Raw genomic sequence first — 27430 nt, forward strand, 5'->3', positions numbered from 1 at the left:
AATCAGGAAATTTGGGTGAATCTCTGTGGTTTTACTGGGCTCTCCAGGATGGGGTTTTCAGGCCCTGGAAATCATCAGTGATTTTAAAAAAGCCCCAAAATCCTCTTTCCACCTCCTCTCTGCTCACAAGAGCTGCATGAACTGGTCCCAGCCCAGGATATCCAAACATTCCTTGTTTGCTGATTCCCCTGGAGCTCCTCTCTGCATGGACAGAGAGACCTCAATTCCTTGGTAAAGCTCTTTTTACCCCTTTTTTGTGGTTTGGACCATGTTTTACTATACAGGACCTCTCTGGAAAGATGCAGCTCCGTGGATTTCAGGGAAGAGGGAAGGAGCAGCAGGCTCTTGCTGCTGGAGCACAGATCCCATCTGAGCACACGTCAGCAGAGGGGGAGGCAATGCTGGCTCCAGAGTCACGAGTTTCCCCATCCACTGAACGTGGGTGGGAAAAGGATCTTCAGCAGCACAACAACTTCACTGTGGGTGGCTTCCAAAACCTGGCACAGGAGAGCTGATGGAAGGGGAAACTCCTTAAATTCCAAAATTATTCCCTCCCCCCAAAAAAAAAAAAAAAGCTGGATGCTGTTTCAACCCTGGCTTGGTAGACGAGACAAAACAGCTCCCACCACCTTCCATAAATAAATCCAATTTTGAAAGTCCCTGATTTGTTTTTTTCCTATTTAAGGGGTTTTAAAACCACTTTTCTCCTGTGGGATATGTGTTCCCATAACCCAGCCCCAAATCCATGAGTTTGATCATCCTCCCAGGATGGTGGGGAGGTGGGAAAAGGGAAAATAGGGGGTTCCATGCCAAGGATTTGCTGCTTCCCAGCCTAAATTCCCATTGATGAACTCTTCCCAAAAAAAGGGATTGGAAATCCTTTATGGAACCAAAAAAGCAGTGTGAAGCAAAAATTACTTTCTTGACCAATTCCCTTTTTTGTTTTTTTTTTTCCAGGGGAAAAGCCCCCAAGGAATCCAACCTGAGCCCCACCCTTCACTTCCCATGTGACTTTCCATGAATTCTATGACAAAACCACCCTGGGGATGGAGACCACAGCTCACCCAATTTAATTTGGATGCTTGGGACCTTGGTTTTTCTTGGAGCAGCCCATCCTGGAGATCCAAAGGATCTCTCCCAACCTCAGCAGCTCCAGATTTGTGTAAAAATGATCCAAAATTGACTCTTTATAGGAGGATCAGCCAAGGTGCAATTATGGTGCACCCATAATTCCCAACAGAAGTGCTACAAACTGGGTTTGAATCAGTGCTTTTTAATCCATAAAAGGTGAGAATCTATGTACAAATTAAAAAAAAAAACAACAAACAAAAAAAAAACCCAAAACAAGCCCACCATAAAACCCTGGAATGAGGGAAATCATCCCAATCCCACAAAACACGACGCTGGGCTTGGGTGATGTGAGCAGAACATTTCTCCTAATTAAATCTTCTCCAGCTTGGAGATGTCTGTGGTGGCATCCCACATTCTGAGGATGTTTTAAGGGCAAGGTGGCCTTTTCTGTGACCCCACCCCCTCCTTTCCTTCCCTCTCCCACGGCAGGAAGATGACGTGGGAAGTCTGGCTGCTACAGATGGCCCCGGGCTGGAAGGCAGATCCTGAATCCTATAGTGATGCCTCAGGCAATGGAAAAGACTCCTGGCCAACAGCAGAGCTAAAAACCCCTCCCTTGAGCTCATGAAATCCCAGGATGGGCTTAAAAAGTCCCTCTGTGCCACCCCCTGCCATGGGACAGTTTGCACTATCCCAGGTTGCTCCAACCCTGTCCAACCTGGAAGTTTTCCTTAAATAAAATCAGGGTTAAGAGCTTGGAAAAAGGACAAAGAGCCACTGGAAATTAAAATCCCAGGGGACACTGTGGCTGCAAGATCCCATTGCTCCTCCAAACCACTCCTAAAAATACCTTAAAAAGTACAAAAATACAGCCCCATCTCTCCCAAGGGAATTTTCTAGCTCCCAAGATCATCCAAGCACTGAAGAACACACAGCTCCTCAGCCTTCAGAAAAAATAATGCACCAGGCAGAAACAGTGGATCTGGAGTCTCCCAGCATTTCCAGGACAATTACCAAGATGCTGGATGCATCAGGCCAGCTCAGGAATGCTGACAGCAGAGTTAGGGAATTAGCAACATGTGTGAGATCCAACAGTAGCACAAATTTAAGAGTTTAATAATCTGGAGGAGATATCTTCCTGGAATTTTAATCTCCTCCCAGGAAAAATAAACCCCCCCCCCCCAAGGCTCTTAGCTATTAATCTCCTCACAGAATATTTAGGGCAATCCACATCTCCTGATTAAAAAAGCCAGACAACAACTGCACGTTAAGTCCTTCCCTTTTCTTCCAAAGAATCCATCTGGGCAGCTGGGCTGGATTTTCTGAGCCAAGATGGGGGTTCATTCCCCAAAAGCACTAAAAATGGTCAAACCAGCCTATTTTGTTGGGATAGCCCCAGCTGGGAGATGCTGCCTGGGTTGGACCCTGTGCTGGGATAACCATCTCCCAAAAAAGGGGAGTCTGGAAGGATTAATGTGAAAGACTCAGCTCCTCCAGCAGCTCCATCTTGTACCTTGCAGAGAAAGCCCAGGAGATGCTACAGAAGGTGACACTTTCTGCTTTAATGGCTGGGGCTGGCTTTGGCCAAGCAGAAGACACAAACCAGGCCCTGCTTTAGCACAGCTCCCCTTGATAACACAAAAAACCAAAAAAACAATCCCAAAATGACAATCCCCCAGAGTGGGGGCTGGCACGGGAGGTGCCTCGCTCACCTCTCGGCGCGGATCCGACCAGCGGCGCATTCCCGGCTCTGGGAGCCCTCCCAGCCCAGCCAGGCTTGGGGGCTCCCCAGGCAGCCAGTCCTGGAGCTGCAGGGAGCAGGGTCAGTACATGGCCTCATTGTCCCCCACACTGCTGAAGGGGACACCACTGTAGGTGCTCTTCTTGCTCCTCTTGCTCTTCTTGCCCCACACCAGCAGCGTGCTGGCGCTCTTGCTGTTCATCAGGCTCTTCCTGCTGTTCTCCTTGTTGCTCTTCAGCATCCCAGATCCTGAGGACATCACTGCTGCCTTCCTGTCCATCTGCTTGGGAAAGGTGGGGAGGGGGAGTGAAGGCAGGGCAGCACCCAGAGCTCCATGGAATTCTGAGGTTTCCCAATGGGATGTGACTGTGCTGGGTTGATGTGGCCAGAATTCTATCACCTACGGGTAGGGCAGTGATTCCTGATCTCTGTGGCACATACCATCTGCTAATGGGCCATCTTTAAACCAACTGGGGCAACCAGCTTTATCTTTTCCACAACCCATCCTCCCTCCAGGAAGATATCATCTGCTGCTGGCCCATTCAGTCCCACTGTGTGACTGATAAAATTACATCATCCCACTGGGAGATGCTCCAGCCAGGGGAGGAGCCAAGCCTTTCCTACCTAGATAAAAACTGAGATTTTGGACAGCAAGTTAACCATCTTCCCACTGCATTCCAGAGGAACACTGGACCTTTCCACATCATCCCTGCACCTTCAGAGGAAAACTGCACCTTCTGCAGGAGCACTGCTCCAGCTGAACCACATCTGTCACTGCAGGAGGATGCAGCCACCATTTAATGGGACTGCTGCCAACACCCTGACTGACAGGGTGTCAGGTTGGATTCTGACTCTGTCACTGTTTTGGGATTGCTCTAATACTGTATTTCTATTTTAATTTTCCTAGTAAAAAACTGTTATTCCTAATTCCCGTATCTTTGCCTGAGAGCCCCTTAATTTCACAGTTATAATAACAATTTGGAGGAAGGGGGTTTACATTCTCCATTTCAAAGAGAAGCTTCTGCCTTTGAAGAACAGGTGTCTGCCAATAAAGCAGGACAGTGACTTACAGCTTTGGGGCATTCTGAGCCCTGCAGGGTGATGACTCCAATGTCCACCCCCTCCTTCCCGGTGCTCTTCAGCAGCTGGACAACCTCAGCATGCTTGGACCACTTGCAGTCCTTGCCATTCACTGAGATGATGTAGTCCCCCTCCTTCAGCCCAGCTTCCTGCAGGGAATGAGGGAAAACGTGCATAGAGAATCTTGGAATGGTTTGGAAGGGACCTTTGAGATCATCCAGCCCCACCAGGGACACTTTCCACATCCCAGGCTGCTCCTTGGACACTTCCAGGGATGGGGCAGCCACAGCTTCTCTGGGCAATCTGTGCCAGGGTCTCACCACTCTCACATCCAAGAATTTCTTCCCAATATCCCAATTTCCCCTCTTCTTCCTGCTTTTCCATTCCCACAGGAGCAGGATATTCCTGCCTGCCCTGGGGCTGAGATGCACAAACTCTCCCTGGGGTTTTCAGGACATGACCCCACCACAGATCCCACCACTGTCCTGAATCTCAGTCCTGCTCCCCAGGACCCCAAAAACATTAAGAGGGCAGGGATAAAGCTCCAGTGGGATTTTCCTGGTGCCTCCTGCCATCAAAGCCCTTCTTCCCAAGGGTCCCTTGGGACCAACCCTACCCTCTAGCATTCTCCCTCATCCTGTCCCTCCATCCCTTGTCCCAAGTCCCTCTCCAGCTCTCTTGGACCCCTCTGGCCACTGGAAGGGTCTCCAAGCTCTCCCTGGAGCCCTCTCTTCTCCAGACTGAGGAGAAAACACAACTCTGCCCCAGATATGGACCACAGCTGATCCACATCCCAATTTTTGGGGAGATTTGAGTCTACCAAAGAGGGATGTGATCCTGCTGCTAAGGAGAGTGTTATTCCAGAGATGCTGGGATCTGGATGGATGGAGAAAGGAGACTCTTAGGGCATCTCATCAGGATTCTCCAGCATCTTCTGATGGAAAACAAAGCTGCCCCTGTTTTTTCTGATGTGCTGTCTTGTTCCAGCCACTGTCACATCCCAACATGAGAGACAAGGGAGCTGGATGGGCTTCCAGCAGTTAAAAACTGAGCCAAATTCCATGTTTTTCCCTTGGCTATCTCCTAAAAATTAATCTTAATCATTTCCTGACACCCACCTGCAAACCTGAGTTTCAGCAGGGATGAGTCTTCTCCTGAATCATTTTAAGACCTAAAAACACCTGGAATCCCTCTGGGCAGCTCCCTTCTGGCATTTCCATGGGAATGGCAAGGAACTGGGATACTCACAGCAGCACAGCCCCCTGGGATGACCCCAGCAATGAGGACAGGGGAGTCTCCTCGCAGGGTGAACCCAAAGCCATTCTCTCCTCTCATCAGGTGGACTCTCCGAGCTGGGTACCACTTGTTCTTGGCTGAGAACACGGAAAGGGGGCCCTGGGATGAGGCAGAAATGTGAAAAGCACCTTTTCAACTCCCTGGAATTGTGCAGCTTTCTGAAAAACATCCCAATTCCAGGGGTGGGGAGGGGGCAGAGGGAGAAATCCTGTTTTTTGCAGGGAAAACAATCCTATTATCCAAGAAGAAATGATGGGGGGTTGAGACTGTCTGGATCTGGGGGATGCCACCAAGGGTTAGTCCAGGAGCAGGGCAGTGGGACAGGTCACCACTTCAGGGTCACTTTTCCCCAGTTCCCCCTCTTTTTCCTGCTTTTCCATTCCCACAGGAGCAGGATATTCCTGCCTGCCCTGGGGCTGAGATGCACAAGCTCTCCCTGGGGTACTCAGGAGATGGCCCCACCACTGTCCTGAACCCCAGTCCTGCTCCCCAGGACCCCAAAAGCCTAAAGAGGGTGGGGATAAAGCTCCAGTGGGATTTTCCTGCCACCAAAACCCTTCTGCCCAAGGGTCCCTTGGGAAAAGCCCACCCAAAATTGCTGTGCCTGTTCCCCTGTCACTGGAGGAGCTTTGTGACCCATTTAGGTGCCACAGAGACAGATCCCAGCCCTCCTCCTGCTGCTCCTCCTTGGAAAACCAGCGGAGAGAGGGAGAAGAGCTGCAGGAGGAAGGAATCCAGGCAAGCAGAGCATGCAGGGGAGGAGGATGAGACTGCTGTTCCCTTGGGATATTCCCATTCCCAGAGCTTTACATACCAGCCTGTGGAAGAGGTCAGTCACCTTCACCTGGGAGAAGTTGGGAGATTTGATTTCTGGTTTCTGGTGCGTTTTGGCTGATGGGAGGGAGAGAAAAGCACAGACAGGGGGTGACCTCAGGCTGCTGCTGTCCCAAAGAGGGAGAATGTGACCCCATAAGAGCCAGGACCTAAAACCCTGGAATGGTTTGGGTTGGAACTCAGAGATCATCCAGTCCCCCACTCACAGAGCTCCCTGAGGAGTCTCCCCACCCACAGACCCCCTCCCCAAAACCCCCACTCACGATGGATGTCCGGAGCCTCTCCCGTCTCAAAGAAATCCTCCTCGTGGTCGATCTCGGAGTATTTGCTGAGGGAGCGTTTGTGGGCGAAGGACAGGACCTCCTGCAGGATGTCCATCTTCCTCAGGATCTTGCACAAGCCGTGGATCCTCATGGCCTCCTCGTGCCTCATGATGGCTTTTCTGAGGTGGGCTTTGCCTGGCAGGGAGCAGAGGCAGCTGAGCCCGGCGGAGCGGCGGCTCCGGCGCCGCTGCCCACGGATTGCAGGAGCGGTGCCACCACCCTGCTGTGACTCAGGGACAGCCCAGTCACGTTCCCAGCCCGAAATGGGGTCGGTCCCAGCTGATGGAGGGCTGGGAAGGGACCTTGAAGGGTGACCTACTTCGCTCCCCTGATGCCAGAGCTTGGCAGATGTTCCTGAAAAACCACCCCCGACGTTCCTGCTCACGCTTAACCTCAATCTCCTGAGCAAATTAACTCCCCTCCACTTCCTCAGATCCCTTGGGAATGGGAAGGTGGAGAACAAGCCAGCCCTGTCCTCCTTGGGAAGGTGCAACTCATCCCTGTTTTCTAGGCTAAGCCTCTTCCTTGTCCTGCAGGTGCTGCTCTCCATCCTCTGCTCTTTGCTCCACTTGCCTTCAACGTGTTCCCACCTCAGGAAATGGAAGCGGTGGGGAAAGAGGAGCTGAAATTCCAGTGACCCACAGATATCAAAGCAAAGCTTCTCCTCCGTGGGAAACTGCAACCAAGGCAGCAGTATCCAAGGCTGAAGTGCCAGAAAAGCTCTGTGTGTGTCTCATGGAAACACGTGTGCCTGTGGCATTTCACGTTCAGGACACACGGTGGCAACAGCATCCAGGGAGATGAGGTCTGCTCCAGGCTCCTGGAATGCACAGCCAGGGCAACTTAACAACCAGGAGAATTTTTGGGGTTGGATGGAAAGCAGAGAGGAGACTGCCCCCTCTGAGAATTTGTGTAAAATTTATAAAATGTGAAATTATGGGGAATAATAATAATAATAATAATAATAATAATAATAATAATAATAATAATAATAATAATAGAATCATGGAATGGTTTGGGTTGGAAAAGACCTTAAAGCTCATCTCATTCCAATCCCCTTCCATAGGGAGGAACACATTCCACTATCTCAGGGTGCTCCAAAACATGGAAATCCACAACCTCTTAGAGTTCTTCCCTTCCTGTAAACAAAATCCAAGCTGAGCTTGGTGTCTGCACAAATATTTTTTACCAGGAATGCTGAACAGAGCCTGTTTTCCCAGGAAAATCAGGCAGAGCTGGAAAAGCTGATGCAAACCACATCTGAGGGTCACCACAAACCACTTGGATTTTGGGGTTTATTTGGAGGTTCCCAGTGAAACCTGGCTGAGAATCCTGAAGGATTTTGCTGAGACCAAACTCCTTCCTGGTGGGATCTGCCTCCTGAGGGAGGCAACACCCCAAATTCTGAGTGCTGAGTTTGCTGTTGATGCAGCCCTGTTGAGGAGGGGCTGCCAAAACACGACTTGAGCTGAATAAGCAGCGTCTGTTCTTTCCCTGGAGCTGAAATTCTGCATGGGAAGAAGTTCTTGTCTCCCAAGAATTCACTGCAGCTGAAAAAGCCACCCCCTGAGCATCTGCTGTGTCTTGTTTTCCAGCCAAGTCAGCCCAAACCAAGGAGCTTCCAGGATCTCTGTGTCCCTGTGGATTTCTCTGTGGTGTTACCTGGCCTGGGACACTTGGAATTTTTCCTGTCAGAGCTGGACAGGTTGGGACAAGCACCTCACACCCTCAAGGGGGCTGTGATGCTTTTCTGCTTCCCAGGAGAAGAAATTTCCTGAGAAATTCCTCTGTGCTTGGAGAGATCCCCCTAAAATCTCATCATTTGCAGGAACTGTGATGGGATCCAGGAATTTGTGCTCACCCAGCTTCCTCCTCTCCTCAGGATCCTGCAGCAGGACAGGAAGTGATGGCCCCTCTGGCATGGTGACATGGAACTGCAGGAAAGCCTTCTCCTGCTCCAGCAGCTCAGCATCTGAGGGAGCTGTGGGAAGGGAATGGATGGGGATGGGATTAGGGAGAGGTCACATCCACATTCAGCTGGCCCTGGCAGCACCTTCCTGTCATCCAGCCAGAGCCTGCAAGGAATCATGGATGGGCACAGGGATGACCCCAGGAAGGATCTGAAGTTCAGGGCAGGATTTTTGTCCTGAACAGAGATTTTTTTTTTTCCTCTTTCCTGCCTTTCTTTGCTCCAATGTGGAAGCAGGATTGGGAATGAAGAGCCCTGGGATTTCCCCACCTGGAGGACATGGACACAAATGAGACAACAAAATCAGGGAATCATGGAATGGTTTGGGTTGGATGGGACCTTCAGGATCATCCAATTCCAACCCCTTTCCATGGGCAGGGACACTTCCACTTGGCTCCAAGATCCATCAATCCTGGCCCAGGACACTTCCAGGGATGGGGCAGCCACAGCTTCCCTGGGAATTCCATTCCAGCTCCTCACCACTCCCCCAGAGAATTCCTTCCCAAATCCCATCTACCCCTGCCCTCTGGCAGTGGGAAGCCATTCCCTGTGTCCTGTGCCTCCATCCCTTGTCCAAAATCCCTCTTCACATCTCCAGGAGCTCCTTTAGGCACTGGAAGGGGCTCTAAGGTCCCCCTGGAGCCTTTTCTCCAGCCCACAGTGCAAAACAGAGGTGGATGCAGCTCTCCCAGGCTCTCCAAACCCCACACTAGGCTCTTTAAATCCTTTTTTCTCACACAAATTATTCCTAATCCTCTTTGTCTCACTCAGAGTTGCATGGCAGCCTCTTTCCCTGGACACAGAGTGGGATAAGAAAGAACCCAGAATATTCCAGGGATTTCTGTTGCTCCAAATAGAGGATCCCAAAGCCTGGTGAGCACAGGGATCCAGAGTGTTGGGAACTGGCAGCTCCAGGGTTGGCTCTCCCTGTGCCAGCTCCTGCCATGTCAGCATCCCTGAGGGATTAAACTGCAGAGTAAGGAATTTATTCCCAGCTGGTTATGAAAGCAAAAGATTTGTTATTCTGACAAGGGAGAGGTGAGAACAGGAACATAAGATGCCAACAGAAGGCAAAAAATTCCCAAATTAGACATATCCTGCAGATTTCTGCTTCCAGCAGTGCCTAAGGACACCAAAAAGTTTAGGGGAAGGTTTGCCCAGCCCTGTGGAATCCCATGGAACCCCATCTCCATCATCATCCTCTCCTGTTTGCATCTTTAAGCCCTTCCAGCTCCACATTATCCCCCTCTCTCCCATCTCCTTGCTGAATCCAGCTTCTGCAACACCCACATGGGACAAGGAAGATTTTGGGCAGGCTCTGGAGCGGGGGAGGGTGTGAGGACAGTCTGGCACTGTCACAGCACTGGTTTTGGCAGCCAGCCCTCAAAAAGCTTGTCAGTCCCCCCCCTCTGGTGGCACCAAAAGTCACCAGGAGCATCTGCTGCCCACCCCCAGATCCTCTGCTCCATCCCAAAACTGCCCCCAGGGTGGTGGCACAGATGGAGATCAAGGGTCACATCTTGAAGTCACACTCCAAGTGACTCCATGGAACCCTGTGTACCTTACTGCCACCACCCTGAGCTTCCCAGGACATCCATCCATGAGGCTGGAAGTTAAATCCAAGGTATTTTTGGATTTAATTTTATTTTTGAAGCCTTCAGCTGGCCCAGTACAAGGTAACCCAAAGGATGCTGGGCTGAAGTTGGCAGGCAGCTGACCCTGATTTCCCCATCCACCCCCAAAGGTGACAGCAGGTGACATCCCACCAGCAGCTTTTTCCTCCCCTTCTTAGGACTCTTCCCTATGAAAACCAGGAATATGGGAAAATCTGCCTTGGGGATGATTCCTGAGTCCATAAAGAAGATCCACAGCTCAGAGCATTCCAAAAACTTCAGGTGTTGTATCCATAACTTTTATGTTGGGGAATCCCTCCCCAAACCCCAGGAATGATGTGGAATTGGTACCTGGATGAGCAGGAAGCTCCCTCCAGGCTGGACACTCACCTGGGCAGTCACAGAGGGCAATGGCAGCAAAATAATGGGAGAGGGCTTTGAAATGCTCTGACTTGACTTGGACCATGGTGGTCCAGGAGAAGGGAACATAATCCTTGACATGGGGCTGGCTCATGGTCTGGTGCACCAGGGAATAAACATCTTCCACCTGGGAAGAGAGAAGAGTTGGGATGCAGGATGTCCTTTAGGAGGTTGTGCTCTCCTGGAAGGTTCTGCCAGCCCCAAAATCCCACCAAATCCTCTCCTTCCCAAAATCCTCACCCTTGCTGCCTCCTGAGCCAGCTGCAGGCGGGCCAGGAAGTCATTCTGGGCACGCAGCAAGGTCATCTTCTCAAAGACACACTCCTGGACCTGGGCCACCATCAGCCTCACCAGCATAGTCAGGGAGGCTGCACTCATGTCCAGGCTGGGAGCGTTGGAGAAGTTTTCCTTCAAGTAGTTAAAGGCACCTGGAGGAGAGAAAAGCTCCTGGAAGTCACCAGGCTTGTGAGGAAGAGAATCAAACTTTGGGATTAGGCAGGTCTCTCTCCAAGAACAAACATCTCACTACTGATGGTGGGTATGATCTGAGGTCCAACCCTCACCATCTAAACCATCCTTGTGCCCAATTTCTTCTCTAAAGCCCTGGGTGATCCCAGTTCCAGGCTCTGTTTTTTCCATGGGGAGAGGGACCAGCATCTCTCCTCTGACAGCTGGGACATCTTTTGGGGTGGCTGTTGGATCATCCCAACTCCTCTTCCCAACCCACCCAACCAACCTGGAGCTCCACCTGGGATCCCTTGGAGACACCTCTTCCTACAACTGCTCCCACTCCTTCCTGTGCTTCTGTGGATTACTCCCACCTTTGGGAAAAGCTTCCTGGGAAGAGGAGGAAGAGGGGAAGCCACCTACCAGCTGCCTTCTGGAAGGCATCGATGGCCTGGCTGAGGCCGGGCAGGGAGGCGCGGTCCTGCCGCGCTCCGATCTGGGTGTGCAGCGCTCCCAGGTTGAAGAGCACACTTCCCTTCTCGAAGGCCAGAGCCCTCTGGTGGGATGGGACCCCTGTCAGGGAGTCATACCTGGAGAAGGGAAGAGCCAACAACTGCCCATCCCCTGGTCATGGTCCCCAAAGTGTCCCTGTCACGGTTCCCAAAAAGCATCATTTACGCAAAGGGCGCTGGAACTGGATGATCTTGAAGGTCCTTTCCAACCTACATCACTCCATGATCCCCATGGATGCAGGAGGAGCCTGAAGGGTTTCCAGTGCCCAGATGGGCTTGCAGGCACCATTCCCATCATGGAACATCCCATGGGATTTGTGTTTCCCTCTCCTTCCCCAAATTAACCCACCCAAGGCAACAGCAAATCCAGATCCTGGTGTCCACCAGCCCCGGCAGAGATTCCATCATGGAAATTTGGGTCCCCACTCCCTCCCCAGGCAGTGGGATGGGGAAAGCTGCACCCACCAGTGGAAGAAGACACCCAGGGTTCTGGTGGGAGGGAAGAAGCGGCTGTCGAGGAAGTAGAGCTGGTTGTAATATTCCATCAGCAGCTCCAGGCCGGCCTCGTTGCGGCTCGGGGTGCGCATGGCCTGGGGGACGGGAGAGGAGAGGGGGATGGGGATGAGGAAAAGGCTCCCTGGGACAGTCAGAGCCTCAAAGGATGACTGAGAGCTGGGAATGTTCACCTGGAGAAGGGACAGCTCCAGGGACACCTCAGAGCCCCTCCCAGTGCCTGAAGGGGCTCCAGGAGAGCTGGAGAGGGACTTGGGACAGAGGGACAAGACAAAAGGAATGGCTTCCCACTGCCAGGGGCAGGGAGAGATGGGATTTGGGAGGGAATTCTTCCTCTTCTTCCAGAGAGGGGCTAGAATGGAATTCCCAGAGAAGCTGTGGCTGCTCCATCCCTGAAAGCATCCAAGTCCAGGCTGGATGGGGTTTGGAGCAACCTGAGATAGTGGAAGGTGTCCCTGCCCATGGAAGGGGATGGGATTGGATGATCTTTAAGAGCCTTTCCAACCCAAACCATTCCATGATTCTGAGCTTCATCCATGGGGAAAGTCTGGGTGCTGGGACACCCAAATGTGGAAGCAGCAGCCTGGGAAAACTCATGGATATTCTGATTTTATAAAGCCTAGGGAATAAACAGGATTTTTTCCTCTCCTTTCCCAGACTGCTTGAAATTTCCTTTTCTCACCTGGAGAAGTTGTTTATCCTTAACTTCACCCCTTAATTCAGGGGTAAATTAATACTCAAATATTATGATTGTGCTATAAATTTTATTGCTGCTCATTTGTAGGTCAGCAGGGCATTGAGGACAGGGAAAATTAACACTTCCTGAATCATCTGTAATATTTTGGAAGCTATAAATCAAATCCAAGGTGCTTCAGCATGGGAATGCTGCACCCTGAAATACAAGGATAAAAATGGAATTTGGAGAAAGGATGAGGGGACTCCCCTAAGGGAAATGTGGCATCTCCAAGGAGTGACCCTGGACAAGCCAAACTTTGGAAGCCAAGGGACACCAACCTGTCGTAGCTCCATGAATTCCTTGATTTCCTTTTCAAACAGGACACCCTCCTCTCCATAGTGGTCACTGATGAAATCCTGGATTGGGAAACAGGAGAAAATCCTGATTTTTATGCTTTAAAGAGAGACTTCTGGCAATTCTGTGCAAGAATTTTCCCCTTCTGCCCACCCCACTATGTAATAATCTCCTTCCTTGCCTTCTTCCCCAGAGCCTCATCTCCCACATTCCCATGTTTTAAGTCCAATTTATCTCCATAAATTTATTTTTTGGCAGCTTTTCCAAACTGGAAAGTGAATTTCAGCTGTTTCAGCATTGATCAATGAAACCCCAAAGCTCACCTTGAGTGGTACCAGCAAATCCAGCTCCTTGGTCTCCTTGAGTCCCAGAGGGATCATGGGAACGCTGATGGATTCACTGGAAGAGGACAAGAACCTGTTTGGTGGTTGGATTAAAAATCTTGGATGGATCCTGTGGGTTGGAGATTAAAAGGAAGCAGCTCCTTGCCCTGGGCTTGTGCTGCTCCTATTAAGAGACTCCACATAGAAAAATGCTGTTCCCAAAAAAATTTGGGAATGGCAGCATAAGAGGAGAGGTGCAAAAAAAAAATCCCCAAATCATCTTATTTTTCCAGCTCCTGCTTTTCAGAGGAATCTTGGATGCTGGGTGGGCAAAGCAGGATCAAGCCCTCACCAACACAACCCTTCTCATTATTCCTCCAAATTGCTGATAACTCATTAATTAATCATTCATCAGGGAGGAAAAGAGGCAAAGGAAGTTATGAAAACCAGGAGAGCAAGGCAGGGAATTTGCACCCACATTTTCCTTGGAACAAACAGCTCCAGGAGCTATAATTAGTTCAGAAAGTCATTATTGCTCATTCCCTAATGAGAATTCCACAGGGATCCAATGCCTGGAATAAACAAAGGGGTTTTTGTTTGGCCTGGGCAGGGTTTGAGGTTGTTGCTGCTGCTCCTGATTTCTTTTCAAACCAGGGCAAGCAAGTGGCAAATTGGGATAACTGAGCATCCCTGATAGGGAATGTGCCTGGAAAAGCACGTGGATGGACACAGAAAGGTGCAATTGTGGAATGGTTTGGGTGGGAAAGGGGTTTTAAGATCATCCATGTTCACCCCCTGCCATGGGACACCTTCCACAGGACCAGGCTGCTCCAAACCCCACCCAACCTGGACTTGGACACTTCCAGGATCCAGGGGCAGCCACAGCTTCTCTGAGAATTCCATTCCAGCCCCTCACCACCATCCCAGGGCAAAATTCCTTCCCAAAATCCCATCTAATTCTGCCCTCTGGCAGTGGGAAGCCATTCACAGTGTCCTGTCACTCCATCCCTTGTCCCCAGTCCCTCTCCAGCTCTCCTGGATCCCCCTGAGGCAGTGGAAGGAGCTCTGAGCTCTCCCTGGAGCTTTCCCTTCTCCAGGCTGGACATTCCCAGCCCAGCTCCAGCCCTTGGAGCAGCTCTGTGACCTCCTCTGGATCTGCTCCTGCTGTTGGACCCAAGCTGGATGCAGAATTCCAGGTGGGATCTCACCTGAGCAAGGCAGAGGGGCAGAATTCCCATTTTCCTGCTGCTCACACTGTGGGATGAGCCTGGGACAGGGGGGATTTCTGGGATGTGAGTGCCCATGGATGAGGCATTTCCAGCTTTTCATCCACCAACACTCCCAAATCCTTTTCCTCAGGGGTGCTATCCATCTTTTCACCCCCTCAGCCTGGATTTGTGCTTGGAATTGCCCATCCCAGGTGCAGGAGGTTTCATTGGCTTTGTTGAACCTAATGAGGCTCATCTGGAGCTTATCCAGGTCCCTCTGGATCCCATCCCATGTCACACACACACCACCTCATGTTGCCATTCAACACCATCCACCTCAGGAAAAAAAACAAAATGAGGAAAAAAATCTGAGCATCCCCAAATTATTTAGGCTGGAAAAGACCTCCAAGATCATCCAGTCCAACCTGTGAGCAATCCCATCCAGCTCAGAGCACTGAGTGCCACATCCAGTCATTCCTTGGACACTTCCAGGCACGGTGATTGCCACCACCAAAATATCCTGGTGGGAAGAGCTCTGGTGGGATTGTCAGGAAAAAGGGACAATACAAGGGAAGATGGTTCTTTCTTCCCTATTCCTCCTGCTTTGGGACATCAGCATCCAAAGGATGCTCCATCTATCCCAAAGCATCCCAGTATCCCTTAGGAAAAGCTGATTTTTCTCTCCTTGCAGCTCTAAAAGAGAGCCAATGACATTCCCAGGATGAAAAATTCCAGGAATTCTGGTCCATGCCCAAATCCTCCCCTCTCCTCCAGCCACCACCTCGTGGTCCCTGACCATGGAAAGGGAGGAAACCTTTGAAGGTCATCCCAGGGCAGACAAACCAGAGCAGAAAAATTCCATAACAGAGGGAAAAATGAAATCCCAGGGGAACAGGCTGCTCTCCCCAGACCCACCTGTCATTCTGATACACATCCATGCTGCTGTTGAGCTCTTCCAGCTCTTCCTTGAGGAGCTGAAGGTTGGAGTTGACATAGCTCAGCTCCAGAGCCACTGTTTCCTTCACCTTGTGGTTGCTGGTGGCCCTGCAAGAAACCAATGGATCAAATTTCCCTCTTTTTATCCATGGATTGATTTTTTCCACTCCAGACTCAGTTATCCAGCAGTGCCAATCCCTGTGCAACCTTCCCACAGGATTGTGCCTCTGGTTCTCCAGGTGATGATGGAAAGGTTTGGGTGGGATGGGATCTCTGAGTGATCCCATTCCAACTCCTGCCATGGGACACTTTCCCCTATCCCAGCTTGCTCCAAGCCCCATCCAACCTGGACTTGGACATTTCCAGGAATGGGGCAGCCACAGCTCCTCTGGGAATTCCATTCCAGCCCCTCACCACCCTCACATGGAAGAATTCCTTCCCAAATCCCATCTCTCCCTGCCCTCTGGCAGTGGGAAGCCATTCCCTGTGTCCTGTCCCTCTGTCCCTCTCCAGCTCTCCTGGAGCCCCTTCAGGCACTGGAAGGTGTCCATGGATCCTTCTCTTCCCCAGGCTGGACATTCCCAACTCTCCCAACCTTTCAGGATTAGAGAAGTTTGAACATCCAGGTAAAGGCTGAGCCCAGGTACAACTCCCAGAATTCCTGCTCCAGAGCCACCTTCCCCTTGCCCATTCCCACTTCACCTCCAGTGCAGATCCAGCTTGGGCTGTGACCAGTCCAGGTGCTCTCCCATCCTAAATAAAGGGTGGGATTTGAGAAGGAAAATCCCATTTTTGGGTGCAAAGAATCCTTGTGGAAAAGAAAGGATTTGTGAGCTCCTGCCCTCCCTTCCCTGCTCCCAGCAGGAGCTGTAAACACCAGGGATGGATTCCAGGACAAGCTCCCAGGCTGATTATTCCCTGCTTATCTCCCCCAAAGGAAAAAAGGGAGAGATAACCCAGAGCTGAGAGGGGCTCTGGCTGCTGAACCATGCTGGGATGTAGGGAAAACAACGCATGGACAAGCCCTGCTCCACCAGGAAATGCTTCCCTTCCTTTCCAGAGTATTGCCTTTGACATGGATTTTTTAATGGATTGAATCCTTGGCAGCAGAAGGAGCTCCAGGGTTTTCCTTTGAAAATCTGGTGGTTCAGCCTCCCCTTTGCTGGGATTTTCCAAGAGCAAGGAATTTTTGGATTCTAAGCAAACCAAACCACAGCACATCCAAAGATCCCTGTGGCTGCTTCCACTGAAAAATTCTTCAGCATTGCTGCAATTCCCCAGGCAGCATCACCCTGTGTTTCCATATAAACCAGGATTTAATTCCTATTTATCCCCCACACATCCCAGCACCTCCAGGACACTGTTGGTCTGATTTCCATCCCATATGGATTAAGGAGAGTTTTCCCTCCTTGTTTCCAGCTGCCAACAATTTCTTTGGCTCTCAGCAGGCCCCTGATTATTTTCCAGCACAGTTTCCAGGAGGATCTGCTCCATGATTTTGCCAGGGATCTGTTACCAGGTAAAGATTTTCCTGGAGTACTTGCAAGTGGCACACACAGGAAATATCCTGGAATGGTTTTGGGTTGGAAGAGACCTTCAAAATCATGGAATTCCACCACAGGCAGGGACACTTTCCACTATCCTCCTGCTGCTGGTGCCCAGAGCTGATGCAGAATTCCAGGTGGGGTCTCACCTGAGCAGGGCAGAGGGGCAGAATTCCCATTTTCCTGCTGCTCACACTACAGGATGAGCCCAGGACACTGGGAATTTCTGGGATTTCATTTGTGATTTATCTTCCTTCCTTTCCAAAATCCTGGACATTTTTATCTCTCCCATCCCTTCACTCAATCCCAGTGTTTGAACAAGGAAGGAAAAGGTTTGCTCTGGCTCTTCCCATTGATTTACCCAGCAAACAAATCCACTGAGCAAACACCACATGGATTTTTTTTTTTTTTCCAACACCCCATTCCTGCCAACTTTTCCAGGAAAGGCTGAACAGGATTATTTTTCCCAAGCATGGGGGTAGTTTGTTTTTAAATTCAAAGGCAAAATCCCAACAAATGCAGCTCAAAACTAGACAATCCACAGCTTTTTTTTTCCCAGGCTGAAGATCCAAAGGAATTTTATCAATGCACCACAAACATTTAATTTTGAAGCAATATCCTTTAGACTTGCAACATAATCCCCCCTCCCCCTCATCCTTTAATTTCAAGCTTGATTATTCCTTTTTCTCCCCCCCCCACCCTGAGATTTCCCAAGTTTCATAAGCCTGGAGCACAGGAATGCCAAGAAATCAACTTTATTACTCAGCTGGATTTGTGGGAGGCAGGCAGGGAGGGAAAGTGGCTGCTCCAAAGGACACCCAAAGTGCTGAGCCAGCACAAAAAGAGCCCCCTCAGTGCATTTCCCTGATAATTAAGATGTGTTCTGCACCCTAGTTTCCCTCACTCCCTCTTCCCACAGCTCCAATCCCAACCAAAACCAGGCTGATTTCTACTGAGCCAGCACATTTCCCTCTTCTGTTGTTTTTTTTTTGTTTAAAATATAACACAGGAGAGGTAGAAGTTAGGATTCTGTGGCTTTTTTTTCTTAATTAAAATAGGCACAGCAGTGTTGATGGAGCAGTGGGATCTCATCCCCCAGGAAAACATCAATTTTTAATGGCTCAATCATTATCCCCTTCTTCCAGGTGCAACAGGAACACTCCATTGGTGTTAAATAATTCTAGTTCCAAGGTGGAAAATTAATTTTACTTGGGATAGAAACAATCAAAAAATTGGTAAAATATTCCCCCAAAAATTAAGACATTAAATTTAAGGTATTTTAAGGCAGATTTATGGAAATTTTTATACTGAAGACATGCCCAGCCTGGAATGTGCTCCAAAATATTAAGGAAAAATGAAATAAACACAAAAGATACTAAAAGAAGTTGTCCTTGGCCTAAAATCCCTGTGGTTGTGGCACCTGGGGACAAGTGATGGCCTTGGCAGTCTGGGGGAATGGCTGAACTCAATCCTGAAGGGATTTTTTGACCCATTTATGATTCTAAAGCTGGATTTCATGGAATGGTTTGGGGTGGATCTTCAGAAACCTCCAGCTCCACCCTCTGCCTTGGGCAGGGACTTTTCCCTATCCCAGGTTGCTCCAATCCATGTCCAACCTGGCCTTGGACACTCCCAGGATGGAGCAGCCACAGCTTCTCTGGAATTTCTTTCCAGCCCCTCTCCATCCTCCCTAGGAAGAATTCCTTCCCAAAATCCCATCTAATCTCACCCTATTCCATTTTAAAGCCATTCCCTGTGTCCTGTCCCTCCATCCCTTGTCCCAAGTCCCTCTCCAGCTCTCCTGGAGCCCCTCCAGGCACTGGAAGTGGCTCTGAGCTCTGCCTGGATCCTTCCCTTCTCTGGGCTGGACATTCCCAGCTCTCCCAGCCTGGCTCCAGCCCTTGGAACATCTGGATTCACTCCAACAGCTCCACTGGTTCCACTTGCTGGTTTTCAGGCCAGAGCTCTGCATTCCCAACTCAGCCAAAACTTCATCCTCCTTATCCCATCTGCTCCCATCCTGCTTTTATAACAATCACCCACCAGCTGGATCTTGGATACCAAGACTCTGTTCCTGTCTGTAACCACAGGGCAGAGGCAGGGGATGCTCAGGGATCAGGACTCACCTGAAGAGGTTTTCAGCTCCTGCTCTCATCCTCATCTCCTTGTTGATCTGCTGGTTGATCCGGGCCCGGCGGTGCTGCAGTTTGCTGCGCTGGGTCTGGGCAAAGGGGTCACAGCCCTGCTGAGAGGTAAGGACAGGCTCTCATCCCAAATCCATGTCTTGGGATTCTAAACAATCCCTCCAGTCCATACTGTGCACTTACAGAGCCCAGAGTCATGGACTGCTTTAGGCTGGAAGGGAGCTTAAAGATCATGGAATTCCATCCCTTCCATAATCAGGGACTTTGCTCTATCCCAGGTTGCTCCAACCTGGCCTTGGACACTCCCAGGGATGGAGCAGCCACAGCTTCTCTGGGAATTCCATCCCAGGGCTTCACTCTCCCAGCCAAGAATTCCTTCCCAATATCTCACCTAATCTCACCCTATTCCAGTTCAAAACCATTCCCTGTGTCCTGCCCCTCTGTCCCTCATCCCAAGTCCCTCTCCAGCTCTCCTGGAGCCCCTTCAGGCACTGGAAGAGACTCTGAGCTCTCCCTGGATCCTTCCCTTCTCCAGGCTGGACATTCCCAGCTCTCCCAGCCTGGCTCCAGCCCTTGGAACATCTCCATGGCCCCTCTGGATTGGCTCCAGCAGCTCCACATCCTTCTGCAGCTGGAACTCTGAGTTGATGCAGAATTCCAGGTGGGATCTCACCTGAGTGGGGCAGAGGGGCAGAATTCCCACTTTCCTGCTGCCCACACTGTGGGATGAGCCTAGAACTTTGGGAATTTCTGAATGTGAGCACATGTTGAGTTTCTCACCCCCCCAGAACAACCATTTCATTCCCCAATCCCATGTGTTGCCAACAGGGATTTCTTTCCCTGAGCTCTGAACAGGAATCCAAATCCCCTTCCCAGGCTCTGGACATGAGCCAAGATCCAGGGGGGTGGACATGAGCTCAGTATGACCCCAAAGCTCAGGAAGAAATGTGATCCCAAGGCCATTTGTGGGATATTGAGTCAGGAGTTCATGGGGATGCAGGAATGAGGGGCACACAGCACTAAATTGATTCCATCCTTTCTGGCTCAGGATTCCTGCAGACAGGGAAAACACACTGAATTCCCCACTTCAGGAAATAGCAGCCACCAAATTTCCCCTCTGGCTCACAGGGTTATTATGGGATGACTCAGGGAATGGAGCATCCCTGAATCCAGGGCCATAAAAGTGGGGACAATTCCCATTGTGCAATGGAAGATTTAGAAGATCCCTGGATAAAAAAAATCTGTAATTGGAAAGGCACAAAGCTGGGAATTTTAAGAGCATGGAAAGTTCTGAGCCTGCAAAGCATGGGAAGATCCCAAAATCATGGAATTGTTTGGGTTGGAAGAGGTCTAAGATTTCATTTCAAACCTGGCACAGGTTTCCCAGAGAAGTTGTGGATGCCCCTGGAAGTGTTCCAGGCCAGGCTGGATGGGGCTTGGAGCAGCCTGGGATAGTGGAATGGGAATTTTGAAGGTCCCTTCCAACCCAAACCATCCCATAATTCCATGGAATGCTTGATCACCTCTCTGCTGGGACCTGGCAAGGAGGAAATGGAAAATTTTGCACTTCCATAGACTTCAGCTTCCTTAAAATTAATTCCTCCTATTTGGAGTCCAGCAAGAGCTGCTTCCTTTGAAAAAGGCTCTGGGATTCACACTGGGATTTTCATTTAAGGGAAAGATCTGAGCTCCTAATTGATCCCTTGGAGACTGAGGAATCAGAGAGACTCCAGCTGGTCCATAAATCTGTGGGATTAATGCTTTACACTGATCCATGAATTTGCTGAAAGGAGCAAGCTGGAAGCACAAGATCCCAATTATACTGGAAAAGCAGTGGGATTTGAGGAAAACACCCCAATAGCTGCATAAATCTTGAGTCTGAAACACTCAGGAGCAAACAGAGGAAAGCTTGATCCAGAATTGCCACTTCTGGATTTGTCCTGGGGGGGAATCCACCCATCCTGTTGGCTCCCTAGGGAAAAAAAATAAAAATCTAGCAATCAGAGGAAAAAGGGGTAAGGATCAGGAAATCAAGCCAAGATGTAAAGAGAAGGTGCTCATTAAAATTTCAAGGTTTAATTTCAAATTTCAAGATGAGATCTGAGAGCTTGACAGATCCACAGACAAACATATGCAAATAGACTCAAATTTATGCAAATGAGGCAGTTCCAGGCTCCCTCTCTGTGCCTCCAGATCCACAGAAATCCATGCAAAGCTCAACAGGTGGGAAGTTTCTCCATCTCTTCTTGCAAATTCCAGCACCCTTAAGTCCTTTCCACCTCTGGCAAAGGTTTGTTTGGAAGCAGACAAAGGATTTTAAAGGAATTTTTGTGAGGAAAAAGGAGTGGAGACACAGGGAAGAAGCCTGGGAAGTGGAATGATGGAAAAGGCACAAGTAGAAGGATTATCCAAACCCAAAATAAAGATTGTTGTCTTGAGGGAAAGCACCATTAATGAAGGAAGGAAAGGAATGGGATGCAGAAGATACTGGGATGGCTCCACAAGATATTCCAGGAGGGTTAAAACCTCTTCCCTGCAGGAGCCATGAAAGGATTTAGCAAATTGATTTGACTTCTCCTGCTGGGAAGCACTAAAGCTCTTCATGGAGCTGTGAGGGTTTGTTTTTTTTTTTTTTTTTTTCCCCTGGCTTCTCCATCAGATTTAATGAGATAAATTCTCAAACCCTATCCAGGCTCCTAAGTCAGCAGCAAAAAGGTGCTGGAAAACCAGGAGCCCCTGGTAGAAACCCAAAGCATTCTGAGGTTAAGTCAGGAATTTAAGATCAATTTTTTTATTTTCTTCAACATTTATGAGGCAAAATGCAGGAATAAGAGATTGCTGCACATCTGCCCTCAAGAGGCTCTGCCTTGATCCCAAAAATTCACCCCTGGCTTGCATGGATCAACAGAAACATCATTCCATGAGGAACAACCAAGCCTCATCTGCTGGAGCTCCTGGAGCATCACAGAAATGTTGTGATGCCCCAAATCTTGGGGCAAGATGGAAATTTTGCTCCAGGAAAGCATAAAACATCTTCAAATCCAAATATAAATGAGGAAAATAAGGAGTCAAGGGAAGAGAATTCCACCTTCCAACAGATCAAAGGAACCCAAAGTTTTTCCTGTCAGAGTTCCAACTGAAAACTAAAAGCCACAGAATGAGTTTCTAGGGATTTAAACATGATTTACATAAAGGGGGGAAAAAAAAATCCCAACAAAATCCAACTGTTAGGTTCCAAAAGGGATTTTCCTCACTGAATTCTTCTTTGCTCAAGCTCTGGAGATCAGCCCTGTAAGCTCAGAAGAAAGAGGGGATCTTTCCTCCAGGCTTTGGGGTGCACCTGGAAAAGGGAATTTGGGGTTTAAAAAGTGGCTCTGGAGATAATCTGACTTGTCCTTCCTGTTAAAGGTTTTAAAGGAAGAATGAGCACAAATGGTGGAGGAGCCATGGAACAGCAGCTTTTGTTTGTACACAGGGAATGATGGATCAGACATCCATGGAAATGAGGGAGGTGTGGCCAGCCCTGACATTCATCACCTGTGACAAAGCAGAATTAGGGTCAGGAATTGGACTCTGTGATCCCCAGGAGTCTATTCCAACCCATATCCTATGATTTTATTCAAAAAGGCTCTTTAGGCCCATAAAAATTAGGGGAAATCCCTTTGGGAGTAGCAATGGAATCAAAAATCCAGACTCTCCACTCGAAGGAGAAAAGATTCCATAAGAATTCCTTTCCAGATGGAAATCAAGACCAACAGCTCCCCTTTGAAGCTCATCAAGCTTTATCTTTGGAATGACTCAAGGGTGTTTTCCACCTGCAGCCACCTCTCCCAGCTCCAGAGGGCCCATGCAGGGCAGCAATTATGAGTCCTTAGGGAATGTTTGCTTAGGCTGGACTTTGAACTTGCCACCCCCAGGAGATGAAGCTTTGGGTGACAGCCACACCCTGAGAGTGATTTGTAACCTCAGTGACAAAAACAAGGCTGTTTTCCAGCACCAGGGACAAACTGGAGCACCTGGAGGAGGAGGTGGATGTCACTGAGCCCAAAGGGTAATTCCATGACAAAGGGATTTTGCAGCTGGAAGCAACAGAAGAAAAGTGAAACTGAAGGATATTAAGTGAAATTTCAAGAGGGAAAACTGGGATCCTTGGAAGTGCTGTTAAAGTTTTAAGGAAGAGAGGAATGGAGATGCAGTTCCTGCAGAGCTGGCACAGATCAGGAATGTGCTGGTAAAACCCAGGCATGGATCTCTCCAGAGAAATGAGGAAGGGGTTGCTAACAGGGAGTGACAGCCCCAGCAGGAATTGCAGGAAGAGCTCCTGGAGATTGTGGGAGAACCTGGCTGGATCCCAGGAGCTCAGCTGCCCAAGACTGGACCAGTTCTGGCCACAAAGGAGTCACCACCAGGATTCCTCCCACTTAGGGAAGCTGGGGAATGGCCAGAGACAAAGTGAGGAAGTTTAATTTGCAAGGAAACTCGAGACATCCATAATGTGGGCAGAGAGTGAGCTCAGCTCCACAGCCTGCCCCACCTGCAGGGAGACAGGGGCAGGGAATGAAGGGCAGCAGGACTCCAGCCAGTCTGGATTGTTGGCAGGGCAGTGGGGAACACACAGAGAGCCTTTTGTGCCAGGAGAAGGGATCCTGAAGGGATGACAGAATTATGGAATGGTTTAGGTTGGAAGAAACCTTCAAAATCATGGAATTCCACCCCCTGCCTGGGCAGGGACACCTTGGTTGCTCCAAGCCCTGTCCAGCCTGGCCTTGGACACTTGCAGGGATGGAGCAGCCACAGCTGCTCTGGAATTCCAGTCCAGCCCCTCACCACCCTCACAAGGTGGAATTCCTTCCCAAAATCCCATCTAATTTCACCCTACTCCACTTTAAAGCCATTCCCTGTGTCCTGCCCCTCCATCCCTTGTCCCAAGTCCCTCTCCAGCTCTCCTGGAGCCCCTTCAGGCTCTGAGGTTTCCCTGGATCCTTTCCTTCTCCAGGCTGGACATTCCCAGCTCTCCCAGCCTGGCTCCATCCCTTGGAACATTTCTGTGGCTCCCCTGGAATTGCTCCAGCAGCTCCACATCCTTGTGCTGTTGGAGCCCAAAGCTGCACCACAATCCATGATCCCACCCCATGGTCTGCAGCTCCAACCTCAACCCCATAAATTTCTCCCACTAAACACCTACATCATCTCCCACTCAAAAAAAAAAAAAAAAAAAAAACAAAACAAAAAAACCCAAAGAAAATAAAACCAAAGATTTATTTCCACACCCTCTCAGCAGCACCAGCATTTCCTAACACAGAGTTTTTCCTCCAAACAGGAACTTTCCAAGAGCACACATGATCCAGCAGCTGGAAAGCCTGGAACAGGATAACACTGAGCACCTGCTTTAATCCCACAGCCACACTGGTCTTGAAAGCATTTTCACAGAGCTGTCAGCTGGAATTTTTATTCCTCTTTGCAATCCACCAGTTTATGAGTCAGGCCAGCACAGAAGTGGCCAAGTGACCCTGCTTTAGCCACATTGTCCCCTGGGACAGAGAGGAAAACAAAAGCCAGGGAACCATCCACACACAAAAACAAGCTTGGAAATTCTCTTTTTTTTCCCCATGGTTATCCAGAATTTCCTTCCTTTTTTTTTTTTTTTTTTTTTTCCAGCCAGAAGAGTTTAAGAAATTAATATGAGTTGTTATAAGACAAGCAGGAAGTGACAGTAAGTGGGTTTTTACTCCTTGAAAATCTATTTAGATAGGAAATTCCCTATCATGGAATTAATCTCATGGAGCACCCTGGCTCTGAGCTGGGTTTCTGTGGGAGACAGGAGCAGCTAAAACCTCTAAAACCTTTTATTGAGAATATGGTTACATCACAGAGCCTTTGAACAAATGAGGGGAGGATTAAGGTTTTAAATTTCCCAAGTGGCCTCACTGGTGGTTCATGCAGTCAGCAAGAGGAAGGAAAAAATAAACCCAGGGGTGGGAATAAAAATCTGGGGGATTGGGGGCTCTAAACAGCACAAACTGCAGCTAAAAATTGAATTTTAGGAGGGTGAAAGTGCTCTGAGGAGGTGGGGGAGGCACAGAATCAGGGCAAGGTGCCAGCAGGAAACAGGTGGATTAAGTCTTCACTCCTAGGACAGAAAACTTGGCAAAAAAAAAAAAAAAAGGGATTAAAATTCACTTTTTCAGCAGCATCCAGGATCCCCCTGCAAGGGAGAAAATATGGATCCATGATCCTGATGTTGTCAGAGTGATAAAAACAACAGGAAAAGGTTGTATTGATGACTTCTTTTAAATAATAATAACAAAAATAAAGTAATAGAGCTGATCAGGTGTTCTGCTGCTTTATTTAAAAAACAATCATATTATGACAGAGGCTGCTGATGCCCTGCCCAGCTCTCCCTCCAAAGCTTGGTAATATTTTCCATGGTTTTCTTTATGCTCCAGACCCAAAGAGAAAAAAAAAAAAATTGGGAAAAAAGTCCCAAATCCTTCCTGTTAATCTTCCCTCAGCAGCAGCACCTGCTCCTTAGACAAGGCCCCCAGTTAAACCTCGACCTGGTTTAAGGTTGCAACCCCTTGAGCTGCAGCCCAGGCTCAAGTGACTCCAGATCAGATTGATCCAGAGGGGAAAAAAAAAAAAAAATTCCCTTCCAGAGTTTGGCTGAGTTTGGCTTTCTTGGTTATTTAGGATTTTTTTTTTTTTTTTTTGGGGTGTTTTAGGTTTTGGAACTTTTTGCAAGAAGAGCTCAGATGATGGAGTGAACTTGCTGCTGGTTTATCCCAGTGGATCTCAGAGAGTAAAATGCTTAAATAAACAAAAAAAAAAGTTTTTCGTGTTTCCTTGCTGCCTAAAAACTCTCTGACCCCAAGAAATCAGGGGCTGGTGGTAACCTGAGGACAATTCCCACTGATTCCATCCCAGTTGTTCCTAATTAAACAAGGATGAAGCAAAGCAATCAGCCCCATCTCTGCCACACACCCCGACTTTCCTGGGATCAGCTGCTGAGGAAAAACACTTTTCAGGAAGCACCAGCTGTGGGAACACCTGGCTGGATCAGCTACCCACAGGCAAGAAAGGAAAAAAAAAAAAAAAACCCAAAATATTGGGGAATTAGGTGAAAAGCAAGGATAGAGCCAGAAAATATGGGATTCAGGAGTGGAGTTTTAGGGATGAGGAGCTGTTTATGGGGCAGAAAAAGATTTCCAGCCCTATGGATGGGGCAGGGATTGGGGATATCCCATCCCATCCATGCCACCCTCACCTTGCGGGCGCTGCCGCTCCTGGGGCCGTGCGGGAGGGCGAGGTCGCTGTCCCCGTCCCCGTCCGGGCTCTCCTCCTCGGGGGGCATCATCTCCTGCGGGGCTGCGCATCCACCGGCTGCCGACGGGGGCTGGAGCTGCTCTTGGGTCACCCCTCCTTTAATCCGGGTGCCAGGCTTGTCCTAAAAGGGGGTTTAAACCCCCCCTAAACCCTGCTCTGCTGTATCAACATCTGGCCAGATGCGAGCCCACAGCTTCCCCCTCAACTGAAATAATTTAGGTAATACTCACAGATCCTCCTTGTAGGGTTATGCCAGGAAAAGGGATGTTAAATCCCACCAGACCCTAAACGGGGGATGGTTAAACCCCCCAAACCCCGCTTGGAAGAGCTACTTGAAATAAGGGAAAAAAGGAGTTTAAACCCCCAAAGTCCCCTGAACTAAATACGGGTTTAAACCCTTACAAACTCACAAGGGTTACTCTAAATGGGATGGGGGGGGGGGTTTAAACCCCATAAAAACTCCTTTACAGGGAGGGAACCCCTCCAAACTCCCTTTCAGAACTATCCTAAATAGGGGGCGAGGAAAAGTTTAAACCTTTTTAGAACTACAGGGATTTAAACCCCACCTCGTACAGGGAGGGGGGGGGGGGTGGGGTTAAACCCTCCCCTCACAGCTCCAACACCCCCAAATCCCCCTCCTAGAGACACTCCAGCTAAGGGGACGCCCCAAACTTCGCTCCAGAGCAAACCCCGCTGCCCTACAGCCCCAGCCCCCGTTCCTATTCCGATCCCAGCCCGGGGAGCCCCGGACCCTCCGGCCCTGCCGTGCCCCGCTCACCCCCGGCGCCCCTCAGGCCCCGCCGCCACCGCGGCCGCTGCGCCGAGAGCGGGGCATAAGCAGGGCGGGGAGGCGGGGCTTAGCCGCGGCACAGCCAATGAGAGCGCGGGGAAGCGTTGATTGGCAGCGGCGCTGCCCAATAGGAGCGCGGGATTGGGAGAGGCGGTGGGGGGGAGGAGCGGAGGGGCCGTTGCCCGTGGCAACGGTGGGACTTAGAACGCGGGTGACGTCACGGTGGGCGGGGCGCTAAGCCACGCCCCCAGGAGCGGCTGGACTCGGCCCCCCCCGCGGATCCACATCTGGATCCCAGAGCGGGCACAGCTGG

At 49.7% G+C, this 27430-nt stretch overlaps 1 protein-coding gene across 14 annotated transcripts; it reads right to left on the reverse strand.

Moving 5' to 3' along the window:
- On the reverse strand, positions 1-27176 carry RHPN1 (rhophilin Rho GTPase binding protein 1). Of its 14 annotated transcripts, none has more exons than XM_056485192.1 (17): positions 27106-27166; positions 26269-26448; positions 18987-19105; positions 15296-15424; positions 13173-13248; positions 12834-12911; positions 11772-11896; positions 11218-11384; positions 10588-10775; positions 10318-10474; positions 8207-8326; positions 6286-6480; positions 6003-6079; positions 5141-5287; positions 3883-4041; positions 2784-3092; positions 1-511 (listed from the first exon to the last, which is right to left on the reverse strand). In XM_056485192.1, the coding sequence occupies exons 2-16, from the start codon at positions 26356-26358 to the stop codon at positions 2895-2897; spliced, it is 2025 nt and encodes a 674-aa protein (XP_056341167.1). In that variant the 5' UTR covers positions 26359-26448; positions 27106-27166; the 3' UTR covers positions 1-511; positions 2784-2894. The 14 variants fall into 14 exon arrangements, with proteins under 14 accessions (XP_056341167.1, XP_056341159.1, XP_056341165.1 ...); XM_056485190.1 differs by having other exon boundaries at positions 2-511; positions 18987-19102; positions 26269-26423; positions 27106-27153; XM_056485189.1 differs by having other exon boundaries at positions 2-511; positions 2784-3095; positions 18987-19102; positions 26269-26403; positions 27106-27137.
- Between the last annotated feature and the right edge of the window lie 254 nt (positions 27177-27430).

Source organism: Oenanthe melanoleuca, chromosome 2, assembly GCF_029582105.1.
Source record: "Oenanthe melanoleuca isolate GR-GAL-2019-014 chromosome 2, OMel1.0, whole genome shotgun sequence".
Classification (NCBI taxonomy): domain Eukaryota; kingdom Metazoa; phylum Chordata; class Aves; order Passeriformes; family Muscicapidae; genus Oenanthe; species Oenanthe melanoleuca.

Coding starts and splice junctions, on each gene's coding strand:
- RHPN1 (XM_056485184.1), bottom strand. CDS start 26,358: ATGATGCCCCCCGAGGAGGAGAGCCCGGACGGGGACGGGGACAGCGAC. Junction 12,912..13,172: donor ATTTGCTGGTACCACTCAAG/GTGAGCTTTGGG, acceptor TTCCCAATCCAG/GATTTCATCAGTGACCACTA. Junction 11,385..11,771: donor CTGGGTGTCTTCTTCCACTG/GTGGGTGCAGCT, acceptor TCCCTTCTCCAG/GTATGACTCCCTGACAGGGG.